The sequence below is a fragment of the Rhipicephalus sanguineus genome, chromosome 2 (assembly GCF_013339695.2).
Source record: "Rhipicephalus sanguineus isolate Rsan-2018 chromosome 2, BIME_Rsan_1.4, whole genome shotgun sequence".
NCBI lineage: Eukaryota > Metazoa > Arthropoda > Arachnida > Ixodida > Ixodidae > Rhipicephalus > Rhipicephalus sanguineus.
This window is the reverse complement of record NC_051177.1, coordinates 210,265,069-210,291,230: the sequence shown is the minus strand read 5'-3', so window position 1 is coordinate 210,291,230 and position 26,162 is coordinate 210,265,069. Positions and strand designations below refer to the sequence as shown.

The window sequence follows — 26,162 nt, the reverse complement described above, 5'->3', positions numbered from 1 at the left end:
GTAGACATGAGTATAAACGTGAGCCCGCACATTGCTGGTAGTAATGCTGAAGACAAGCACCGACGGGACCACAGGTAGGCAAGAAATGTGGAGCTCACTCAGACTCAGACTCACTAAGATTTTTCTCAACCAAACTCGCTTGGACTCGGAATTCGGAAAATATTACTCATCCACACTCATTCAGACTCAGACTCATGGCCCTATCCGAGTCTTCCGTAGAGTATCAAATAAATTGCTTATGGCTGATACAGCAAGTCAACCTCAGAGAAATCTCATGAATGGCGGGATATTTCCTGCTATACACAAAGGGTGGATGAGCCCACGAGAGAGACTGGCTGGTGGTGGCCTCACCGCTGATGGCCGACAGGCCTTTACCGACTGGAAACTGCGTCGGAGACACCGACAGGGCATCAGGTGAATCGGTGATGCCCATTGCATCCTGTCTATATGTATAAATAACCTTAAACTGGAGTCACGTTCCATCATTGTTCAAAAACACTCCATGGGCAAGCTCTCAGTACTACAGAACTCGTGATACCAAGAGCATGAAACGTCATGCCCTAATTTAACTCAAACAATGCGGCTCTCAAATGTCACTAGAGTCTACTTTTATTTACACTTTTGTTTGTCACAACTGACATAGTAGTAGTAAAAATCTTCTAAGAAAGAACCGAAGGCCACAGGAGGCTTGGCTGTCAGTCAGACTGTGCCGCTTGACTGACTTGTTCTCTGGCTGCTTCTGGATTGGCAGCAGACTCGTTCCCTATCCTCAATTTCTTCTCCATCGACTTCTCAAAAAGCGTCTCGAAGAGATCTGCTTTCCGCTGATTTTCCTTTGTCAGCAGCTCCTTGTCCTTCTCGTAATTCTGAATCTGCAATCACGAAATGAAAAGTACATCTTTTATTCCGTGTAAAAATAACATGGAAACACTATGGCATAATACTATACTTAACAAACCAAGCAAAGAACACATGTCATCTTTCTTTATAAACTAAAGCTTATTGGTGGGCAAATGTGATTCGTAACAAACATAGTTGGGATTCTTAAAATGTTTGCAAACAACAGGGATTCGTAACAAACACAGTGCAGCATGACTTGAGAGGGAGAGGAAAGATGACACACACACACAGCAATAAATTTCAACATAAAGGTTTTATTTTCGCAAGCACTTGATACACAGGGTGTCCAGGCTAACTAGGGCCAATCTATTACGCAACAATGCAACAAGATATGGACAACGAAATGTTGTTAGCGATTGCCTCACTCATACTGGTAAGCTTTTTTATTGTCACTGTATGGTTAATTAGCACTAATTCTCTAAATCATTATTTACAAGCAAAATTACAGAAATTTGGATGTCTACATCTGCATTGCATGCGAAAACATTGCGATTAACATGAACGCTTGGGGCAAGTTGGTACTTCCTTGCACAATAAAAATTTAGGGCAGCAAAAAAAAAAAAAAAAAACCATATGGAAGGAGGAGGTAACAGAGACGAGCGGAAGTCGGCACTTGTTGCCTCCCTTCGTTCCTTAGTCCATATCCATTAGTGTGCCCCCCTTTTTTCCATCGAGATGAACCCACATCAAGTAGCCCGAACAACTGTTTTGCTTCAGCACCTTTCTTTGAATCTTGCGCCACAAATTTCAAATGCAGAAATAGTAATGAGGAATGGCGTAGCGGCCTGGAAGTTTCTCATTATGATGTTTTCAAATGCGATACAGAATGTAATGTGAAAACTTTGGCAAATAGGCATGTTATTAATTGTTTAGAGAATTAATCTTGACAAATTAACTAGCGATTGACAACAACAAAAATTTACGACTGTGTGCAAGGCAATTACTAATAAACTGCCACTGGTGCCATCGCCATATCATGCAGCACTTTGTTCTTCAATTAGCTTGGTCCGAGTCAGCTAGGACACAATGTGCGTGTGCGCGCGCGTGTGTGTGTGCAAGGAAGGGACGACAAAACTTTCTTGAAAGCAGACTTAACGTTTCCAGTTGGTGGACCAGCCTTCGTCAGAGTAATGCGAGAACATTTGATACATAGCTTTAAAAACACTTTTCAAGAACAAGTCAGTGCCATCTGCCCTGATTAGAACTGCAATGTGCATCACAAACTATCACGTGTTTCAAGAACAGAAAAGAATGCAAACACACACATACACACGTGCACATATATAGGTGAATGAAAACAAAACATGACAGTTAACACAGATAAAAATCAGAGAAACAACACCTGTCCAAGACTAAGTGCAACCTGTTTGGAAAGTTACACAGTGACAATTCTAGAGACCACTTTTTTTTTTTATTTGAGAAAGCCAACGAAGGCATTATTGTGTTAAACATTTGACTGGCATTGGGCGTGTGTCAGACGACCCACAAAGCTCAAATTACATATCTGGCAAAGGCTAATTTTAGGATTGGAACAACAAAAGTTTGGTTCCATAGAAATGTGCAGGCACTGGCAGGGACCTTCAGTCGAGGTTAAGTGAAAAATGGAACAAACCAGAGTGAAATTTGTGGAAGTATACTGCAGTCTATTAAATTGATCTCAATTCACATTACTTGATGCTCTGAAATCACCTTCTGGTCCTAACATGCATACGCGCTGTTTGATGACGCCAAACTCTCATTAACCTGAACTCATTTGTATGCACACTGGTTTAATCAAATGCGTGATAAAGTGTGACGCAAACTGGGCAAAGCAGTATGTGCCACTGTGTGCAGGCATCACCTGGGAAAGCAGTTCAGCCCCTTCACCAGGCAGGTTGAGGCCACAGACGCGCGTGAACAGATCCTTGGGGCTCAGGACGTCAGGTAGGCCTTGTCTTTGGAAGAACTGCACACCACAAACACAATGATTCAGCTTGAAAAGAAGAAAAACCATGCATGCGTGTTCAGGATGTCTAGAAAATTTGGTCTTTTATGGTAATAGTATATAGTATTTGGCATTTCCTTTGGTTTGAATTTTGGCATTTGGAACAAATGAGTGGAAACTACGATTTCTTTTTTTACCTGAGCAAGTCACACTGACGCTACTCTTAGCCAAGACAAGAAACGGACGAATAGTTTGTCCGTTTCTTGTTGGACGAAAGAGTTTTTTAACCTGCTGAGGCATTCTAGCATGACTATGTAAGAAAAGAATTATGCCACAGAGGTGATAGGGAAAACAAAATTACAGCCGCACAAAAGCTTGAACATCCTAAAGGGCTTTAATAATTAGTACTGTAACATCTGTACTACTGCCATAAGGCTGAAAAAATAAAAAAAATTAAAGTTCATTTAAGCCAATAATCTACCTTCTTCTTTGCGTCCTGTTATTTAAGGTCCTAGGTCCATGACTTTTCCTGATATATATTAAGGACTTGCCTAATAACCTTCCTTCCAACATCAGACTTTTTGTAGATGATTGCGTCATTTATCACCCAATAAACAACATATCAGATGTTCATATACTTCAGTCTGACAAAAAAATAGCACTGAATGAACGGGGACACAAGAGGAGGACACACAACACAGGTGCTAACTTCCAACATAATGTTTAATTCCACACTCGCTTACTTATATCCCCCAAGGGAAACATCACATGACATATGATGTGCAGAAAATTAATTTCTTAGAAAAGACAGTTCTTTATCACTTAGGATAAGCGACGGAGTGCTGATACACACGGAACCCAGGGATGAGACAGCCTCAACAATCTCTCTGGTAAGCTTGCGACGTATTCTTTTGATTAATGTACATGCGTTGAAGAGCGATGCGCAGGACTTAAAATGAATGGCTAGCCAAGAGAGACAAATGAAAGCACTCTGCATGTCCACTGTGGACCAAAATCTGACCACTGAGATGCCTGTGACGCAGTCGCACATGCGTGGAGCTCACCCTAGACACGTTGGTGCAGTCTCTCAGGAGGAACTCGAGGGCGTGAGGGTGCATTCGGTCCACGGCCTGGCTCACGTCGATGATCACCACCCGGCCCTGGTGCCACAGCAAGTTGTACTCGCTCAGGTCCGCATGTACCAGCTGGCAACGTTCATACAGGTCGCTGGCCAGCTGCACTGTCTGTGCGTACGCACTCTCGAGTTGCTCACCAACCAGACCTGCCTCTCGCAGCTGTGGGGCCGGCACACCGTCCACGCCCACAAAAGACATCACCAGCAGGTGCTTCTTGAGGAGCACCACCGAGGGACAGGGCAGGCCGGCACGCTCGATCCTGCATATGTGCGCTTAATTTTAAGTTGCACTAAAATCTCGTTAAGTTAATTCAATATCCAACATGACCGAAAGAATTTTTGTGGTCCAGTATTTTATAATGTCAATTCGGCAGCACAATTCAAAGCGATGGCCTGCAGCAGCCCCGTTAATTAGAAGCTTTCAGTTACTATGCAGCAATATTCAATCCTTATTTTGCTGCGAACCCAGTGAAATGATGAGGACCACGAGGAAATGCCCTTAGCAATGTTGATTGATAGCTGAAGTGCCACAGCCACTTGATGCTAATACAAAAACCAATCCAGTGGATGTCTTGCAATTAATGAAATGCATGCATGCAGAGAAGAGATGATCGACTGCAATACACTGGTCATAAGTTGCATGCAGGCAGCATTCCATGTTCACATGCTCTTGTATCCCCTCCACCTACTCCTTGCTGCAAGTATCCTCACAGCATCAGCCATCTGTACCCTGTAATGGACCGTTCGCCCATGCTTCCTACACACCCGCCTAGTATGTGCCGTGGTCTTGTCTATCCCATTATTCAGTATCCCATCGTTCACCAATTAAAGGCAGTGCATTACTGCAAAGAATTTCTCTGCCTGGATCCCATTTTCGTGTGTGTTATTTTTAATATGTTACCAGCTCCAATGACTTAGGTATGACTAGGTCTTAGAATTCCGACTAGTGGCCAACTTGATGGAGACACCATTGTCAATCAATAATTGTGAATTGGGAAAGGGTTGTGTAAATGTCCACATAATAGGGGGCCCAGAATGATGGCTTCACCCGAAAAAAAGTGATGTTATTTCACAAATTGACAAGAAAACTTAATGTCATGCTTTACACCATTACACATGCATATAACTTATACAGTCTGCCTTTTGACCATTGTCACTGCCTATTTGCAAAAGTAAGGTGAACATCGCCAAATCTTTTTCCCCTAGCAACAGAAAAACCAACATCACATTCTGGAGTGCTTTGGGTGAGCAGCGCATTGATCTAGGAGCAGGAGGACGTTTCTGTTCTGTCCTGTGGGGCAAGCATGTCAAACTCGAGGAACATTGCCAATGTCGTCCAGGTGCTCTCGTTACTTTTGCAAGTGCAAGACACAAACGACCTCCTTAAAGCAGTAAGGACTCTGACAGCTGATCACGGTTAGCTTCATCTTCCCCGAGCTGTCGGAATTGCAGCAGAATAAAACTGTTACCCATTGTTCACTACAAGACTGCCACTGACAACAACCTCCAACTGTCGCTAATTAGAAAGCTAATTATTAAATTTTAATTCACCGGCTAACTAACTAGCATGTCCTAGACACTTCCTAACGTCCATGACAGCTAACGATTTCCTTTTGAAGAGGTTTCCTTGTTTTTTTTTTTTTTTTTTGAGGAGCCTATTTTTATCAATTTTTGAAAACGGTCACCTAAATACCCTGTATAACAACCGACATGATTGTTCTTTACGTGCTGGTGAATTCTTTAAGGGCCAGTAAACAGGCTCCAACTTTTTTTTTTACACCCCCCAAACAGGCTCGTTAATTCGTACACTGGACCATGGCGATCACATTTTGCGAATACAGTAGAACCCCGCTGATACGTTTTTGAAGGGACCGTAGGATCTAAACGTAAGAGACGGGAAACGTAAGAGCCGAAAAACAGGAAAAACGGCAAAATATTTAGTGGTACAGAATTTTATTTCAATTCTTACGAGCAGCACGAAAATTGGCGCGCTCAGCCGCGATCTAGTCGATGGATAGAAACGTGGAGCTTAGGACGGCCTCATCCACAGAAATGTTATCAACGTATGTGATTTTTTTAACACCAACAGCTGTAGGCATGAAAGAACTAAGCACACGCAATCACGACCGGCGCGGCGAGTCCGACCGCGAACCGCACGCATGACCATGCGAGCTCCAACCAGCTCGAACTCCTCCCGTTCTCCGACAAATAACGATGATGATGAGTCTACGCCAACGCGATGGCAGAAGTGAATGCCAATCTCGAAGGCCTTGCTTTCGCAAGCAATTACGTCATACACGCCATGTTTGTGCAGTACAAATCTCAAAGGCTATGCTTTTGTCAATAGTAAATGCAAATCTCGAAGGCCTTGCTTTCGCGAGCAGTTACGTCATAGACGCCATCTTTGCAATTTGAATCTCGAAGGCCATGCTTTTGTTTGCATCAATTGAAAGATTCTGTTGCTTGCGCCTCTCATGCGCCTAATATTACGGTCAAACGAGGCCAAGCTGCGTGAAAATGCACCACGGCCGCTCTCTTTGGTAGTCACTCGGTCGGCTCCGAGCGCATTTCGCGACGTATCATACGGGAATGGTCCGACAGTTACGACGTAACAGCGGGGTTCCCAATACATTGCATCCTATGGGAGTTATGCCGGGACCGGCGGAAAACGACGTAACAGCCGGGAAAACGCAGCAGTGAGGAACGTAACAGCGGGGTTCTACTGTATTACAGGGCTGTGGAGTGCAGATCTTCCATTTCGAAAAACAATTTCCACGCTCCTTCCCTACATTTGTCCAATCCTCCTTGTACATGCAGTGATGAAATTTCATACCACTGAGCTTGTCAATTGGTCCTTTGTACTACGAAACGGCGCCTTGGCCGTGCAGCAATGCAGTTTCGGCCATGCGGTCCGCATTGTCATGCCGCTTTGTAGAGCCCGAGGTTACCCATCAGGCAGCACAGTGCAGCGTCCCAGAATGAAAGCCTCCGAGATGAAGAGGCGTCTCGCTACTTTACCGCTAGGGGGGAAGGGTGCATGCCTCGCCAGTGCCTCGTACTCCTCGCACTACGCTTCATCTCCGCGCCACTATGACGTGTGCGCACATGGGGGAAACCTTGCTAGGTCGTTGGCTGCGCACCGATGATGTAGTCACTGACGTCGTGGCGACAAAGGGCTTCGCCTGCCCCTCTCCGCTCAAGAGAAGGGTGGGAAGGACGAGCGAGAAACCGAAACCAGCCAACGCGAACCCTTTCTATACCATGTAACTTCCTTAATGCAGCACTTATTCGCAAGGCTCTTGTGGCAGCATGTTCACATTGTACAAGTGCGCAGTTATTTCTCCATTAGAAATTTTGGACCGCGAGGTTGTTTACTGGCCCTTTAAGACTGTTCTGCGTCTGGTGCAAAATGTGAGGCCACACTGTTCTACTAATAGGGGCACTTACTTCCTCAGGTTGTGCATCTCCTTTTCTGCCCAGAGGTGGATGACTTTCCGTGGGTTTAGCTTGTTGAAGCGTTCTCGAAAACGGAAGTCCTCGCGGATGTACTGTTCCCGGTTCTTGAACTCGTTCAGCGTAGTCTTGAACACCTTCACTGCACACTCCGCGGGCACCGCAAACTCCTCACTCCTGCAGAAACACAATCAGTCCTCTTGCTTTATTATTAACGCAATGCTCGAAGGAATGCCGATGTGAAAGGGCAAATATATGGCAACATAATTTCTTCTGAATTGAGCTTCAATTAAATAGGAGAGGATGCAGCATAGTAAGCGAAAGTTGAAATACCGCACTGACTATAACCACACAGTTCTTTTCAGGCACAGATGTTCCGCATGAAATTGGGACATCAAAGGCGCAGGGCCCTAATCTGATTAAGCCTCCAAACGGCTCTTTGTCCGTGCCCCCAAACACCCTTGCGATGTAAGTAAAGATTTTGATTTGATACACTGCATGTGTGCAATACTGTTAGGAGACGTTTGTGCATGAACATGCCATTAGTACCTTGCAGTGCAAACATGACAAGCGATAAGCATAGCCACTTGAGCTGTTGGTTAGTACTGCTGGTTCTATGGATTGCTAAATAGACTCTCCAGTAATTTTTATGTGTAGTTGATCGCCATTAAACTTTTCTATTTGTTCATGTAGGTAACGCTGTGGCTGCTATCTCAATTGCAGTGATCAAAAGACAACAACAACAACAACAACGACAACAACAACAATAATAATAATAATAATAATAATAATAATAATAATAATAATAATAATAATAATAATAATAATAATAAGTTTATTTGCCATCTTTGTGAGATACAGATGGGGGGATTGTAGAAAAAAAGCTGTCCCCAGAGAGCTTGACTAGCCTACAACCCTTTGTATTTGGCAGTGAGGCAATATTACACAAAAACACACATATATACCCATACACTTTTACATAATTATACAAACACAAAGCCATACACACGCACATATATACAGGGGCATACTAGTGCTTTAACATATTTCAACTCACACTTTCATCTTAAAAGGCAATGAAATCATAGATGTCTAAACATTGCAACATGAATCTATGCAGAAACCGCATACATCCTTTTAAGTTCTTTGACGGAAGCCGTAAAAAGATCAAACTGTATTGATTTATAGCTGTTTAATAGTGTAGGTATTGCGTATTGAAGCATTTGTTTCCCGTAGTTTGAACGCGGTGTTCAAACTACAATACTATCTGGGGTTTCACGTCCCAAAACCATGATATGATCATGAGAGATGTCGTAGGGGAGGGCTCTGGAAATTTTGATCATCCGGTGTTCTTTAACGCGCACTGACGTCGCACAGTAAACGGGCTTCTAGCATTTCGCCTGCATCGAAACGCGACTGCCGCGGCTGGGATCGAACTCACAGCCCTCAGGTCACCAGCCGAGCATCATAACCACTACACCACTGCGGCAGACATCAAAAGACAACATGTACCACTTCATTTTAAAAAGGCCAAACGGCTTGAGTGCTTCGCTTTTAGAAGCTGCATTCTCGGTAAATTTCTTGAGGTTATGATTGTGAGATAATACGGCAACACCTGTGCAAGAGAATTCCAGCAGCAATCATCTTTACAAGTTGCCCCACAATACCATCTGAATCCACCAGCCAAATGTGATGCCCCCAAACATGAACTAGCCAGACAAGTCCAGCAAGTGAGTGAGTAATCAACTGGTATGCAAGCAATAACCTGAAGTTGCGGCGTTTAAAACATGAAATTCGACAGATCCCACATATCGTGGGAATTGACGTAATGCGAAGCATGCGATGGGAAGGTGACTGGGGCGTAATTTTTTACATTGAGCGAAACATTACGCAATGACGCTAAAGATAGCCGTAAATGGTATACATATGTTGAAGAGTCACACATGTGTTATATAACCAGCTGTTAACAGTTGCGTAACGATGCCAACACCAACATAGGTATTATTAACACCAGATGCGGTAAGCCAATTTCTAGTGCTTGTACTTGTCCGTTATGATGGAGAACGCACGCACATTCCAAGAAACCGTGTGCATGTGTGGAAGGGGTTCTTGCAGTTCTCACATAGATGGCGGCGAGCGCAAGGTCTTTGTTATTGTGGCTGATGTGCGCAACGCAGACCTGACCGATTCCACTGCTTGTCTGTGTGTGTTTGGTGTCTGGCAGCCAGCGAAGTGGGATGCGGCCTGCGTTGAAGTTGCGCATCACTGTGTTCTTATATGTTCCCACGCCGCTGCACCTGCAAGGAAGCCGCTTGCTGTGGACGACCTATTGGAATCTCCCATGATTTTCAGTGGGCTCATCACTCCATGTTTCAGAAAGTGCTAACACGGCAATTTCTGTGAGCAGAGAGTCTTTTTCGAGGTCATGCACGTGCGCGTGCACAGACTGTACCTTGAGAGTGGCAAGCGTGAGGTGATTGTTGTGGTTGTGGCACCGAATGAAGGTGCTAGCTAGGCCAAGACAATGTCTAGAGGCCTGTTTGCTAGCCGGGTCATGTCGTGAACAGACTCTGTTGATAGAGCCGTATTGTTGAGGTATAGGCCACTGAGGCTGGCAGCACTGGAAAGTGCTAAGTAAACCAACTTCAGTGGATGGTGCTTGTAGTATACAAAGACTACCTGGGCGTATGTGGCCCTTTGTCACTTATCTATAGTTATGGCGTTTGCTTGCGCAAGGGGAAACTGCGCCCTCTTACACAAGATATTTTTCTGGTGTATGTCGTGGTTGCGGTGGTTCGCAGTCCCACGGGCACTCACTTCAATTCTGTTGAGGCTGAGAGGTAGTGATGTGCTTCGTCCTGGCAGGGACGACAATGCCTACCGTGGATGTTGGAAATTCAAGCCACAGTCGAAAGAGGTTGCTGTGTTCATCACGCTCAATGTACCAAAAGGGACCAAAGTTTTCATTACGAGGCTGTCGCTTACGGTGATGTTGACCGTGATCATGTACGGCTTGCCATGCTCTGGTAAACTGAGGCCGGCAGGCTAACCATGTCACTTGCGTTTATGTGGGCCACCTTGGTCAGGGAATCCCTGTGTACCTGCTTGTTCTTATAGCCAGTTATGTTATCTCATGCAGGATGACGTAACACGTCCGCACCGTCGAAGCAACGTGCGTCATAGCGGTCAACATCCGCATTGCTGTAGTAATAATATCTGGGGTTTAATGTCCCAAAGCCATGATATGATTATGAGGGACCCTGTAGTGGATGGCTGTGGAAATTTCGACCACCTGGGGTTCTTTAACGTGCACCTAAATCTAAGTACACGGGCCTCAAACATTTTCACCTCCACTGAAAATGCAGCCGCCACGGGCATTGCTGTAGTATAGCCGTATGCCGTCAGGGCACTTAGCGGCAGCTTTTTCGTGTGTCATAAAGTGGCTCTTGATCAATCTGACGTCATCCTGGGTCAGCATGAGGCCATTGCCCAGCCTGATATGAAATGAAGAGAACACTGTGTCGTTTTAGCGGACCATGTGGATGAGTGGATGGCGGTCGAGCGTCTTCCAGGTGTGTTCTGTCTTCAGCTCCCTCACTTGCCTTGCGTTTCAATGTGTATGTTCGCCGTTAATGTGTTGACTGAGACTGTGAATCGCCTGTGACACATACCCACATAACATGAACTGTGGTATGCGGGTATGTGCCACACGTGACTAAGGGAAAGGATTTCATGACATACGCGACAGGCGCTTTGCGTTATTCAAGCCATGACCAGTGAATCGTGTTCGTCACACACTGATCCCCTGCTATGCCAATTTTTGTATATTACAAGTTATGAAGATGACCAGGAGAGCACCCAGACATAGGCGGCTAGGTAGATAGATAGATACGTAGATAAAAACGGCCAAAGTGCCTGAGGTTCGCTAAGAAATGCTTCGCATTTAATAGCTTAAGTTCTGTCACAGTAAACACAACCAGCTTTAGTTAGCCCATGGTATTGTGATGTGCTACAAGTGATGCAACTATTGCCCACAGTGGCTGCCTGTAGCTTCCACAGTTAAAGCCCCTTGATCTTGAAAGTAGCAACACTCTCCTCCGCGCGCGCGTTTTCCTCCTCAATTCTCCTCGGATGTCTCCCCTCCCCTGGCCGGTGCGGTGCGCACGGCACGCTGAACCCTCCACTGACTTGCCGCAGCCGCATTATAATCACTGTGCGCGCTTGTTTAATCGGCCCCTTGAAGCATTAAATGAGAATCTGCCCCTGTCGTGACGAAAGTGGGCTTCTGACAGAACATAAGGGACAAATATAATTTTTTAAGAGGCTTCGAAACGATTCCAAAAAAAAATTAGTATACTAACTGGCGGCAGAGCGGTTTAGTTCTCCGTCGCTGCTTCGGCTGTCCGTAACGCGGAGGTGTATTAAGCGCATATAATGTAAGCAGTATAAAGTATAGTCGAGAATTTCGTTCCTAATTGTTGTCTTGATGAGCTCAAAGAAGGTAGCCAAGAAAGAATGTGGTGGTTTACATAAATTAAATTACTCGAAATGAGTGGGCCGGAAGCCTTTTTGTGCCAATGCCGCTGTCGGACACGTACGCATGCACATATATACACGCGCGCATACACACACGATACAGGCACGCGCGCATACACACACGATACAGGCACACACGCATACACACGTGATACACACACACACGCGCACACATGCGATAGACACGCACGCACATAGACACACACGCACGTACACACGCAATACAGACACGCACATAAATACACACACATACATACGCAATAGACACTAACGCACATATACACATGCGCACGCATGCGATGCAGACACGCACGAACGTATACACATGTGCACAGACACGATACACACACGCACATATATACTCACGCACGTACACATGCGATACAGACACGCACATACATACACACAAACACATGCACACGCGACACAGACACGAACACACACACATACACACACGCGCTAAAGACACGCACGCGCATATGCACACGATACACACACGCACACACACACGTACATACATACACACGCTATACATGCACGCACATATACACACACGCGGGTGCAGTGGCGATAGACACGCACGCACATACACACGCGCGAATATATGCACGTGCACACGCAGGCACAAATATACGTGCACACACGCATATACACAGGCGCCAATACAGACATGCACAAACACACGTAGGCGCATACATGACCACATACATACGTGCGCGCACGCACACACAGGTGCAAAGACACATACACAAATGCACGCACACGATGGCACACACACACAAACGTACGCAGACGCAGCGCACACATGCACTCAAACACACACGGAAACACGTGCATGCACGCACATACACATGCAAGCGCACACATGCAAAGCCGCATGCACCCGCACACATGCCTGGAGGGTTCACGCCTGGAGGGTTCATGGCGTGCGCGAGCAACTAAGAGCGCGCGAAGTTTGCTTGCGCACTCTTTTCGTGACGTCAGGGTCAGCTCGGAGGTATCGCGCGTCGCAGCCACTGAGCGTTGCGGATGCGCCGGCTCCGCGAAAGAGAGGGTAAAAAAAGAGGAGGTTGACGGCGCGGCGAGGTTGTAGTGGCATGGATAAAACAGCGCTGCTACTTTCCAAAATCAAGGGGCTTTATCCACAGTGCATTTATTTGTCAAACACCCTCCCTTCAGGGCAGGCCTAGTGCAAATGACATGGTGTGACTAGTGAAGTTTGGCTTTCACAGTTGATCATCACGTGAATCTTTACTTTTTCCAGAAAAACTGGACCCTTATACTGACTAAATATAGCCTGAACTTTATACAGTTGGACCTCACATAGCCTCGTTAGCCTCGACCTCGTTAATTCAAATTCCAAGAGGATAGAACATGTGCTTGAATGAACCGTAGTTTGGACAAGCGGAGGTCCCTTTGAACAGGGATACAGCGCACAAGGCAGTAGAACCCCTATACGTAGCACCTGTTACATTCCCAAGGAAGGGTAACGGGCTCACTGGCATGTAACACATGTCGCTGTCAAGGTCTCCCTTGGGTGCAAGCGTTGCTCACAGACACTACATTGGTCTCGATGGTCGTGACACACGGTGCACAGCTTTGTAAGCACCCTTTGTTCCTTTGCGTCTCCCCTCTAGTGCTGCTGTCCACCAGGCGTCGCGACAGTTGAGATCTATGCAGTGTCTGTGACCACGGGTAAGATCAGCGGCTTCGCCTCTCTCGTTGCCGTGCAGTGGGCCCACTCTTCTAGTTCACTGTATTCCGGGTGCTATGTTTCCCCGGCAGCTACCTTGTTTTCAGCCAGTTACTGTGTAGTTCTCATTGGATCCAATGCAATGGGAATATTTCTGTCACGTCATAACTTTTCCAGTATGATACATCCCAAACTAGCACTCTGAGCTGGCCCAAGTGGCCATGGAGAACGGCCATGTTGACTTTTCATGCAGCTTGACCTGGTTTGACAATGAGATTAGCTGCACAATGTCACCCATGACGTGTTTTCGATTCCTGTCATCAAAAGGATGGACCCCTAGGTGTGATCTGCAAAACGGCAGCTATGACACCACACCATTAGCAAAAGTAAGGCCTCAGAGATTGGCTTTGGTTGGCGCCATCGTGTTGGCGTGGACTGAGTACATGCTTTGGGTGGTCTTGTCGTGCCCTTTTTTTTTATTTTCATCGTGGTGGTCGTGCAAGCGTGCTGCGTGTGCTTAGTTCTTTCATGCCTGCAATTGTTGGTGCCAATGGAATTGCATACAAAGATTACATTTCTGTGGATGATGCCACTCTCGCCTCTGTTATTTTATCTGTCGACCATATCTGCCAATGTATGCAGCAACGACCAAGTTTAGGAGGAGCGGGCCTGTTCGCGCCCATGGGAGAAGGAAAGGCACCGTGTCCCTGGAAGTGTGTGAGACGTCATGTAGCAGCACGTGAAGCATGGCCACCTGATTTTCACCAGCTGGTTCAACCATGGCGCCTTCCAGTGTACAGTACGGTCCACTGTTAAAGGGAACACTCGAATGAGCAACTTTAATTTTGTTGGCCACCTAATGGCTATTGGATGCGCAAATACTGTTCGTGCATGTTACTGGTCTATCATAAGGGTTCGGAACTGCCAACCACCAGTAGTGTTATGCAGATCTAAGCCGCTATGCTTTTGCGGGAGAGGGAAATCCGGACGTACCCGAAACGCAAGCGTTCCCTTTAACAATGGACCCGTCTGTACATGGATTGAGCACACGGTTACGGATTTGCGAAGTTGCGGCAGTCAGTGACACACTGAAATTTGTCATTCGGCTCGCACAAAATGTAGTCTGCGCACGGGCAATCTCATTCAAATTAGCCATGGCATATGTTTCAGGTTTAAACTAAGGAGAATTTTTCAAGATTCAAATACATGTCACTTTGCCAAGACCAACATGCGAGCTCGAATCAACGAGGCTCAAGTGTAATAAAGAATGACACGACACTGATGGGAATCTACATCCAAAAAAGAAAGGCATGTTTGGCAGTTTTGGTACTGGGCATTACCTTTTAAATATGTAAGCATTTGAAAAACAAAAAAAAAACAAATGAGACATGTAGATTTATCGATAGTGCAGAAAAGTCAAGGACAGAGGAAGGAAGTTACACGTGAGAGGTGCTGACTTCAAATTAACATTAATTCAGAAGCACACATGTAATGCAGTAGGACCTCATTGATACGTTCTCGCTTGGTAAGATTTCCCGGCTCCTACACTCGCAATCGCGTAAATAAATAAATAAAAAAATACAACTATGTGTAATACGTTCCGGTTAATACGTTCCCAGAAAATACGATTTGGCAGCAACGTTCAGTAAATAAATAAAAACAACCAATACAACTATGTGTAATACGTTCCGGTTAATACGTTCCCAGAAAATACGATTTGGCAGCAACGTTCAGCACCGAGGGAAACTGCAGTCGTATGATAAGTTTTGTAGCCAGAAACTCATTCAGGCATGCAAAAAGGGCTCTCTCATATACTTGTGAAGAGTGAAGTGGCAGACAGCCTCCACGCGGCGATGGCGGCTTCTCCGCAGTGCCTTTGCCCCCTGTGCGCTTTCTCTGAATTGCTCGATCGTCCCCACTGCGTCTTCTCTAAATTGCTCGATCCTCCTCACATTGTCTTCTCCAAATTGCTCCATCCTCCCCTCCATGTCTTCTCCGAATGGATCGATCCTCCCCTCCATGTCTTCTCCGAATTGCTCGATAGTCCCTTCGGTGTCTTCTCCGAATTGCTCGATCGTCCCCTCGGTGTTTTCTCCGAATTGCTCGATCGTCCCCTCGGTGTTTTCTCCGAATTGCTCGATCGTCCCCTCCGTGTCTTCTCCAAATTGCTCGATCGTGCCCTCCGTGTCTTCTCCGAATTGCTCAATCGTCCCCTCCGTGTCTTTTTCGAATTGCTCGATCGTCCCCTCCGTGTCTGCTCCAAATTGCTTGATACTCCCCTCCGTGTCTTCTCCGAATTGCCCACTCATCCCCTCCGTGTCTTTGAATTGCTTTATCGTCCCCTCCGTGTCTTCTCCGAATTGCTTGATCGTCCCCTCCGTGTCTCCTCCGAATTGCTCGATCCTCCCCTCCGTGCCTTCTCCGAATTGCTCGATCGTCCCCTCCATGCCTTCATCGAATTGCTCGATCGTCCCCTCCATGCCTTCATCGAATTGCTCGATCGTCCCCTCCGTGTCTTCTTCGAATTGCTCGATCGTCCCCTCCGTGTCTTCTCCGAATTGCTCTATACTGCTCTCCGTGTCTTTTCCAAATTGCCCACTCGTCCCCTCCGTGTCTTCGAATTGCTTTATCGTCCCCTCCATGTCTTCGTCGAATTGCTCGATCGTCCCCTCCGTGTCTTCTCCGAATTGCTCTATACTCCTCTCCGTGTCTTCTCCGAATTCCCCACTCGTCCCCTCATTGTCTTCTCCAAATTGCTCCATCCTCCCCTCCATGTCTTCTCCAAATGGATCGATCCTCCCCTCCATGTCTTCTCCGAATTGCTCGATAGTCCCCTCGGTGTCTTCTCCGAATTGCTCGATCGTCCCCTCGGTGTTTTCTCCGAATCGCTCAATCGTTTCCTCGGTGTTTTCTCCGAATTGCTTGATCGTCCCCTCCATCTCTCCTCCGAATTGCTCAATCCTCCCCTCCGTGCCTTCTCCGAATTGCTCGATCGTCCCCTCCATGCCTCCTTCGAATTGCTCGATCGTCCCCTCCGTGTCTTCTTCGAATTGCTCGATCGTCCCCTCCGTGTCTTCTCCGAATTGCTCTATACTCCTCTCCGTGTCTTCTCCGAATTGCCCACTCGTCCCCTCCGTGTCTTCGAATTGCTTTATCGTCCCCTCCGTGTCTTCGTCGAATTGCTCGATCGTCCCCTGCGTGTCTTCTCCGAATTGCTCTATACTAATCTCCGTGTCTTCTCCAATTCCCCACTCGTCCCCTCATTGTCTTCTCCAAATTGCTCCATCCTCCCCTCCATGTCTTCTCCGAATGGATCGATCCTCCCCTCCATGTCTTCTCCGAATTGCTCGATAGTCCCTTCGGTGACTTCTCCGAATTGCTCGATCGTCCCCTCGGTGTTTTCTCCGAATTGCTCGATCGTCCCCTCGGTGTTTTCTCCGAATTGCTTGATCGTCCCCCTCCGTGTCTCCTCCGAATTGCTCGATCCTCCCCTCCGTGCCTTCTCCGAATTGCTCTATACTCCTCTCCGTGTCTTCTCCGAATCGCCCACTCGTCCCCTCCGTGTCTTCGAATTGCTTTATCGTCCCCTCCGTGTCTTCGTCGAATTGCTCGATCGTCCCCTCCGTGTCTTCTCCGAATTGCTCTATACTCCTCTCCGTGTCTTCTCCGAATTCCCCACTCGTCCCCTCATTGTCTTCTCCAAATTGCTCCATCCTCCCCTCCATGTCTTCTCCGAATGGATCGATCCTCCCCTCCATGTCTTCTCCGAATTGCTCGATAGTCCCTTCGGTGTCTTCTCCGAATTGCTCGATCGTCCCCTCGGTGTTTTCTCCGAATCGCTCGATCGTTTCCTCGGTGTTTTCTCCGAATTGCTCGATCGTCCCCTCCGTGTCTTCTCCAAATAGCTCGATCGTGCCCTCCGTGTCTTCTCCGAATTGCTCAATCGTCCCCTCCGTGTCTTCTTCGAATTGCTCGATCGTCCCCTCCGTGTCTGCTCCGAATTGCTTGATACTCCCCTCCGCGTCTTCTCTGAATTGCTCGATCGTCCCCTCCATGTCTTCTCCAAATTGCCCACTCGTCCCCTCCGTGTCTTTGAATTGCTTGATCGTCCCCTCCGTGTCTCCTCCGAATTGCTCGATCCTTCCCTCCATGCCTTCTTCGAATTGCTCGATCGTCCCCTCCGTGTCTTCTTCGAATTGCTCGATCGTCCCCTCCGTGTCTTCTCCGAATTGCTCTATACTCCTCTCCGTGTCTTCTCCGAATTGCCCACTCGTCCCCTCCGTGTCTTCGAATTGCTTTATCGTCCCCTCCGTGTCTTCATCGAATTGCTCGATCGTCCACTCCGTGTCTTCTCCGAATGGATCGATCCTCCCCTCCGTGTCTTCTCCGAATTGCCCACTCGTCCCCTCTGTGTCTTCGAATTGCTTTATCGTCCCCTCCGTGTCTTCTCCGAACTGCTCGATACTCCCTTCCGTGTCTTCTCCGAATGGCTCGATCCTCCCCTCCGTGCTTTCTCCGAATTGCTCGATACTCCCCTCCGTGCCTTCTCCGAATTGCTCGATCGTCCCCTCCGCGTCTTCTCTGAATTGCTCGATCGTCCCCTTCATGTCTTCTCCAAATTGCCCACTCGTCCCCTCCGTGTCTTCGAATTGCTTGATCGTCCCCTCCGTGTCATCTCCGAATCGCTCGATCCTCCCCTTCGTGTGTTCTCCGAATTGCTCGATACTCCCCTCCGTGTCTTTTCCGAATTGCTCGATCCTCCCCTCCGTGCCCTTCTCCGAATCGCTCGATCGTCCCCTCCATGTCTTCTCTGAATTGCTCGATCGTCCCCTCCGTGTCTTCTCCAAATTGCCCACTCGTCCCCTCCGTGTCTTCAAATTGCTTGATCGTCCCCTCCGTGTCTGCCCCGAAATGCTCGATACTCCCCTCCGTGTCTTCTCTGAATTGATCGATCGTCCCCTCCGTGCCTTCTCCGAATTGCTCGATACTCCCCTCCGTGCCTTCTCCGAATTGCTCGATCGTCCCCTCCGCGTCTTCTCTGAATTGCTCGATCGTCCCCTCCATGTCTTCTCCAAATTGCCCACTCGTCCCCTCCGTGTCTTGGAATTGCTTGATCGTCCCCTCCGTGTCATCTCCGAATCGCTCGATCCTCCCCTCCGTGTCTTCTCCGAATTGCTTGATACTCCCCTCCGTGTCTTTTCCGAATTGCTCGATCCTCCCCTCCGTGCCCTTCTCCGAATCGCTCGATCGTCCCCTCCATGTCTTCTCTGAATTGCTCGATCGTCCCCTCCGTGTCTTCTCCGAATTGCCCACTCGTCCCCTCCGTGTCTTCAAATTGCTCGATCGTCCCCTCCGTGTCTGCCCCGAATTGCTCGATACTCCCCTCCGTGTCTTCTCCGAATTGATCGATCGTCCCCTTGGTGTCTTCTCCGAATTGCTCGATACTCCCCTCCGTGCCTTCTCCGAATTGCTCGATCGTCCCCTCCGCGTCTTCTCTGAATTGCTCGATCGTCCCCTCCATGTCTTCTCTAAATTGCCCACTCGTACCCTCCGAGTCTTCGAATTGCTTGATCGTCCCCTCCATGTCTTCTCCGAATTGCTCTATCATCCCCTCGGTGTCTTCTCCAAATTGCTCGATCCTCCCCTCCGTGTCCCCCCTTCTCCGAATTGCTTGATCGTCCCCTCCAGACGCAGAGTTGAGCCTGTTAAGCCTTTAGCGAGGCGGCAGTTTCCTTCACAGACATGGTGATTCACAAACGCACGTGATCGTATCCACAATTTTTATGCTCAAGAATATCACTTCCGCTCTTCGGCAAACCTAGTCCCATATTTCCAAGCGGCAATGCAGAAAGAACTGACGCTCATGCGGCGCTAAGTTTCGTCTGCTGACACGGCGGTAGCATTTCTTTACGTTTACGCTGGTTGTCCCAGGGTTCGATTTTGCAATATTTGGGTTGTCTTGGGATTTCAACACACGTGACCACAATGTTATTTCCGGTCAGGACTGGAACTAGCTGGCTGACCTCTGGTTGCCAGCGAGATGACAGGAGTTCGAAAATCGAAGAGTCCCTCCACGTTTTTTGAGAAATAAATGTATGTTGCCCTTGCACCTCAATAGGGGCTTGTCAGGCTGTTTTTACTGGATTTGGATTGTACGTTTTGCCGAGTCCTACGTTTATTTTCCACGTTTTTCGGAAATGTATCAACAAGGTTCTATGTATATAGTACTCTTCCAGTCCCAGTTATCTCGCAGATTAGTTATTTAAATTTTATAGATTAGTTGTTTATTGAAGATGATGAGTGTTGTATGATTTCTAACCCTTGAAATAACTAATCTGAGTGATAGCTTGGAGTGAAACAGTGTATATAACATATGTGCTTCTCAATAAATGTTGGTTCAAAGTCTGCGTCTGTCGCTCCTTCTGTCCTTGTCTTTTTTGCTCTATTCAACGAGTACACGCGCAGCTTTACCAACCCACCCAACTCGACGCTCTTGCAAGTAATGAGAGAGGAAATAATGGCTTGCGACTTGTTGCTACCATTGCTAACTTGCAATTCTTAGCACATACTTTAAGTACTGCTGCAGGGTCAGAACAGTGTTGCAGAAGGTAAGGTAAAACTTACTTTCCACCAGCAGCGTAGAAGACACAGGACTCCTTGCCTGTGCTGATGCAGCCGTTCATCTCATTGAGAATCTCCCTGTTGAGCAGCTTGTAGAGCACCAGTCGCGTGTTTGGATCCAGCGATTGCTCCTGCATTACAGACACACACACCAGCTTTACAGCTCTACTACAGCACAGCCAACTAGCAACTTAGCACAGAAGAGGCAAGCGCTGGCACGCCACAGGGCCCCTTTGCTGTACAGACGGAGTCTTGATTAGACCAGTGTACCCGCTTTTTAGTTGTTCTAGATGGCTCTCTACAGGCTGAAGAGTGAAAACAGGAATGATCTGTGGAGCTCTGCACAAAACAAATTTGAGCCTGTTGGTTGGTCTCTGACACCCACACAAATTGTGCAAAGCTTGTCTTGTCCCTCAATAGCCAAGTGTGGACCAGTGTATGGTGGTTGCAGTGACTTGCAAACTGCATCTGTCCAAAGAAAAACGCGAGTGGCGGTTTGTACGCCCCTCAAGAAAGGCTTGTGTGTTGACTTGTGCTGTGGTGCAACAGCACAAATTGCCTTAAAACAGTCTTGTAAGCGTTTTAGGTAGAATGGAGTATCCAGCTTGTTTCCCTGGGAAGTCCGTTGGCAGACGAACTCAGCAGGCAGTTGTACTGAAGTGCCATAAACTAACTGTGCTGCAGCACACTGAAGGTCTTTAAAGGCACTTCATATACCTACAGTGTTCGATGTCATCATGAGCAATCAGTACCGGTTTCAATTTCCTGTGAAAACACTTCATCATGCCATTTGCTTGTGGATGGTAAGCTATTATGGGGCATTCCTAATAGACGTGAAAGATGGTGTAAGAATGCAGATCTGAATTGTTTGCTTTGGTCAGTAACCGCTTCTTTGGAAACTTCAAACTGTGACACCTAGGTGTTAACAAAAGTGTTAGTGATGCTTGCAGATGTGATATCACTGGCTAGTGTTTCTTCTGGCCACCTGGTGAACCTGTCAGCAATTGTGAGAAGGTAGCTACAGTTAAACCTGGATGTAACGAACCTCTATTTAACGAATTCCTGGATTGAACAAATTTTTTTCATTCTCCAACTCTTCCCCATAGAAGCCCATGTATTTTTGACCTCCATGTAACGAAAGCATTGTGGCAAATGACCTGGGTGTGACGAATTTTCCATGCTCATCATTCATTATTTTGAGCAGTAGATCTGCCGAAAATTCAGATAAATAATGGGTAACTTTTGCAACTGCTAAAGAAAAGGCAAGCGGCGATCGCGAGAGGAACGCATGCGAGCACAGTGAGCCAGAGCAGTCAATCCGGTGTGTCACAATGATGATGTTGAAAGCTGCTAGCTCCCCTAACGCCGCTCTGTGGCATATCTGAGTTTTTTCCCTTTTTTTTCGCCTACGCATGGTGACACCAGGTGTTGCTGTTGTGCGTACCTGCTTTTGTTTGCTTTTTTAGGCTTGGGCATGTTTTGTTGTTGCATCGTGTGTGAGTAGACGCGATGCGAGCCTTAACACGAGCGTCAACGTAAGCAGTGTGTATTGCACGTTTCTCACAGTGATTGTTCACTTTGAAAATGAGTTCGGCGTGAAAAGGTAAAGTTTTGTCTTTTGAGGACAATCTGTCAATCCTCAATGCGGTTGCCGCTGGTGAGAAGAAGAAGGACGTTGCTGCGCGATTCAACATTCCTGCCAGCACCCTGTCGACTATCTTGAGTGCAAAAGACAGCATCCGCAGTGCAGCAGTCAGGCACAAGCTCGAAGAAAAAAACGGATGAGGCTGTCAACGTACGCCGATGTGGACAAAGCCGTGCTTACGTGGTTTTTGGACACACGTGCTCAAAACATGCCCATAAACGGCGCCATCCTACAACAAAAAGCGAAGGATTTTGCTTGCATCCTGGGCCATGACGACTTCGAGGCTAGCAACAGCTGGCTGCAAGGATTTAAAAGCCGAATGGAGTCGTCAGGAAGATCATTAGCGGTGAGTCGGCCTCTGCCGACAGCGATGCTTGTGCATCGTGGGTGGCCGAGGAGCTGCCTGGTGTTCTGAGCCGCTACGAGGCAGCTGACATTCATAACACAGATGAAACGGCTCTGTTTTATCAGATGCTGCCTAATTGCACGCTGGCGCTTAAAGGAGAAGACTGCCACAGAGCCAAGCAAAGCAAACTCTGCGTGACGGTTTTGCTGTGCGCCAACAGCGATGGCAGTGACAAACAGGTCCCGTTGGTTGCTTCAAGGAAACGAAGTGAATTCCGGTAAAGTATGTGGCCAATTCAAAGGCGTGGATGTCACGGGCGATCTTTTCCGATTGGTTGAAAGACCTCAATGAAGACATCAAGCGACAAGGCCGCAAAATCTGTTTGCTCCTGGACAATTGCTCTGTGCACAACGCTTACGGCCTTCAGCTCTCAAACATAGAGTTGATATATTTTCCTCCCAATTGCACATCCCTGATACAGCCACTGGACAAAGGAATAATGAACAGCTTCAAGTGCTGCTAACGCTGTCGTGTGATAGAAAAGATTCTTCTGGACATCCGTTTTGAACGGCAATCAAAGATCAACATCTACCAAGCCGTTGAGATGATTGCCACGTCGTGGCAAGAAGTTGCAGCTCAGACAGTTTCAAATTGCTTCGCCAAGGCCCAAATAAAGGTCACTGAAGCTGGAATCTGCAATGATGAAGAGCAGCCTGCGAATCCAGCGGATGAAACTGAATTGTGGGATGCGCTATGCGCGAATGGGGAGTGCCCGAAGGCGTCGAACTTGGCGTATTTTTGTTTGCTAACAATGGCGCTGCATGCACTGAAGAGATGTCAGATGCGGCGCTTGTTGAAATGGTGCAAGATCGCGGTCACGACTGTTTGCCGCGCCTACCACAAAGGAAGTGATGAATGCGTTGGACGTCTTGCGTCGTGCCGTCGGCATGCAGGATGATGAAGCTGCATTTCCTGAATTAACTTCCTTGGAGGGCCGCTTGATGTCATCATATATGAAGAAAACACAAGCCAAAATCACGCAGTTTTTTTTCTTCTGAATAAATGTGAGAGGTGAGGTCTTTTGAAGTGATGTCAGTCTCGTTTTGGCCGTACATGTACGGTGAAAACCCTCAAAGGGTTAAAGCATCAGAGATGACGTGGTGAGAAATGAAGGGTAGCTCCCACACGTTTTCCATGGCAATCTGCGTGTTGACACTGTAACTTCTAGAGTTAAACAAGACACAGGGGTGAGACGGCTGAAATCGATTTGGGAGCAGTTTTGGGAGCAGCAAAATTTCAATTTAGGAGCAGGAGAACCTTGTTTGGGAGCAGTTAGCGGCATTTATTATGTCGTTTTTGGAGCTTGAAAAAACAAATTTGTAGTAACTTGGAGGAATAAGCACATATTTTAATCGGCTTAGAATACACATAACATTCAAAGAGCCTTTGGAGAAAGCTTTTTTTAACAGATTATTGCCAGGTATGAACTACACTACCTTTTTACAAACCACGCAATTTATATAACCTTGGTAACAACATATGAAATAGATAAAAAAAAGTTTTTCCAAGTAGGTTCACTTTACATTTGAAAATAAGAAAAGAAAAAACATCACACTTCTCAAATAATAAAAAAAGTCACAGTTTCACCGCAAGGGCGAAGCAATGAATGCGATAGCAACAACTTGTAGTGTTACACGAAGTAAGGCTGGCAGCTAACTGTTTTGTATCCGATCTCGCGTAACTATAAAACGATGGTGTAAGAAAATACGGCCGCTCCAGGGAGCCATGTTCTCCGCATAGTCACTTTGCTTTGAGAGCGCAGCACGTACCCGCCCCGCTGTGATGGCTTTAGAGATAGCGCGCGCGACCGCGCAAAGTTCAAAGTTGCTCCTCGTCCTCGCGCGACACTCCCCCCCCCCTCGCGTCTTCGTGTCTTTTAAGGCTTGTTAAAAACGGGCGGGGCGTTTCCTGTCTGCTTCGACGGCAAGCCTTCCGAGCGGGGTGATGTTATCGCATGCAGCCTCCGAGCGACGGCAATGGGCCGGCTCGTTTGCTTCGGCCGCGTACGTCGCCTCTGCTCGCGTGCTTTTACCTGATGTAGAACATACAATTCGCGGGGGGATCTTATCAATTTGGACTTCATACCGGAAGGACATGACGGCGACGGCAAGAACCCCTCGAGACTGTCCATATAATTGCTATCGCAATAAAAACTGATTGCACAAGAATTGTATAGTCACATAGCAGTACGTCTTTGAACGGTCAACGAATGATTCCGACTAGCACGCGATTGCGGCGACGCCTTCGCGCGTAACATCAGGAAAGAACAAAAGCGGTATGGCTAGGTATGGCCACCGACGAACGCGCCAGTATGACCACCCCCATAGGCGTGCGCACGAAGGGGGGGGGGGGGCAAAGTCGATACCGCCCATACTTTGACTTAATCGGAAGAAGGGGCGCTGTGATTAATATTTGCCCTCCCTGAAGGGCGAACCCTCGGGAAGCTTTCGAATAGCGTACGCAAAGCTTTGCGTTGGCTTTTCGCACAACTGCGCATGCGTCGTACGCTAACCGCTTGCGGGCTCCCGTTTAAGTGACGGAAATAGCGGGCCGCAAACGCTAACGCTAACTTAACGTACGCTATTCGAAAACTGCCTAAAATAAAGCGCCTTCAGCTATCTGCTCGGCTGCGCGGGTGGCGTAGCGCCAAGTGTACCGCACGCTTTTAATAGGTGATAACAAAAGCGCGCTGCGCCACCGTTCGCTGCCACCTCGTGAGGGACCGCCTTCAAAAATGCGTCGCGAGCGCCGAGAAACCTTACCCCTCGGACACTACGTCGTTACCGCTCGGACACTACACATATTTACAACCGCTCAGAGGAGATTACCACAGCACTATGGAAGCCTCTATTACAAAGGCGCGTAGAAGGACACGCTTGGGCGCGTTAACGTGTTCTGCGAACGTATACCTGGCGCTGCTTCTAAAGTTACGTTTTCCCACGCTGAAAGTGACGCGGGCTTGAAAATTCTTGATTGTGGGGCCGTTTCGGCGCAGTTCGGCGCAATTTTTGCAATTTTTATGCTTTTGGAGCAGCTTGGCGCAGGAAAACGGAATCGTATCAAAAATGCGCAATATGCGCAGCTGTCTCACCCCTGAAGACAACACAATCTGTAGCTGCAAGGAAGGGGCACTGGCCACACCATTACTTTAGTGACAGCAGCTACAGTTACCGGCTCTAATAAAGGTACCATCATTCTTGAATAATGTTACAAGTGTGTGTGACATCTTCTGTTCCAAGCCACAGGGTAACAAAACCAGAGCTCACCGCAGTGGCCTTCTCTCGCTTGTCGTGTAGCCGGGCGGCCCGGCGCCCTTCCTGGGCCGAGTGCACCTTGAGGGAATTGTACACGTGATTGGACAGCCGCATGTCAAAGCCACCACCGTCCCCCGTCGAGATGCCAGGGGGCAGCTCCATCACCCTGCACAAGATTCCGCACCACTCAGCAGAGGCGGAAACACCTCTGAGGTGTGGAACTGCTTGTGAACAAAGCTGAGAGCTGGGCCAGGCACCAACTCATGGCATAACTGTTGCCACTTCTTGCATAGTGTTGCAGAATTGATGTAAACCAATTTGCTTTACATTAACACTGTGACAGAATGTGTTGCTGGTGCAGTGTTGCCTAGTGCATTTGAGTTGCACACAATCGGCACAAAGCGGTTTTTTAGCATCTGCAGTGCCATAGCTTCTGTAGGCTCCCATGTCCAGCAAGCGATCACTTTTGGCAATATTTTTGCGGTATTGTCGCCCAATGTGTTGGCATCATTGAGCAATAATCAGCAAGCAATCGAGCTCTAAAAGAGACACAGATCTTGAAGGCCTTACTTTTGCTAACTGCATGCACTAAAAT

The 26,162-nt window shown here is 47.5% G+C and overlaps 1 protein-coding gene across 2 annotated transcripts in view; it reads right to left on the bottom strand.

The window, feature by feature from the left end:
* Positions 1 to 593: 593 nt before the first annotated feature.
* Positions 594 to 26,162, bottom strand: part of LOC119384039 (serine/threonine-protein kinase RIO3) — a 57,031-nt gene continuing 31,462 nt past the window's right edge. For both annotated transcript variants that reach the window (XM_037652329.2, XM_037652330.2), the window contains exons 5-10: positions 25,580 to 25,733; positions 20,266 to 20,393; positions 7,407 to 7,589; positions 3,889 to 4,219; positions 2,741 to 2,845; positions 594 to 872 (exon numbers count right to left, since the gene is read on the bottom strand). In XM_037652329.2, the coding sequence (XP_037508257.1) occupies positions 696 to 872; positions 2,741 to 2,845; positions 3,889 to 4,219; positions 7,407 to 7,589; positions 20,266 to 20,393; positions 25,580 to 25,733 (1,078 nt within the window). In that variant the 3' untranslated portion in view covers positions 594 to 695. The remainder of the gene's footprint in view (positions 873 to 2,740; positions 2,846 to 3,888; positions 4,220 to 7,406; positions 7,590 to 20,265; positions 20,394 to 25,579; positions 25,734 to 26,162) is intronic.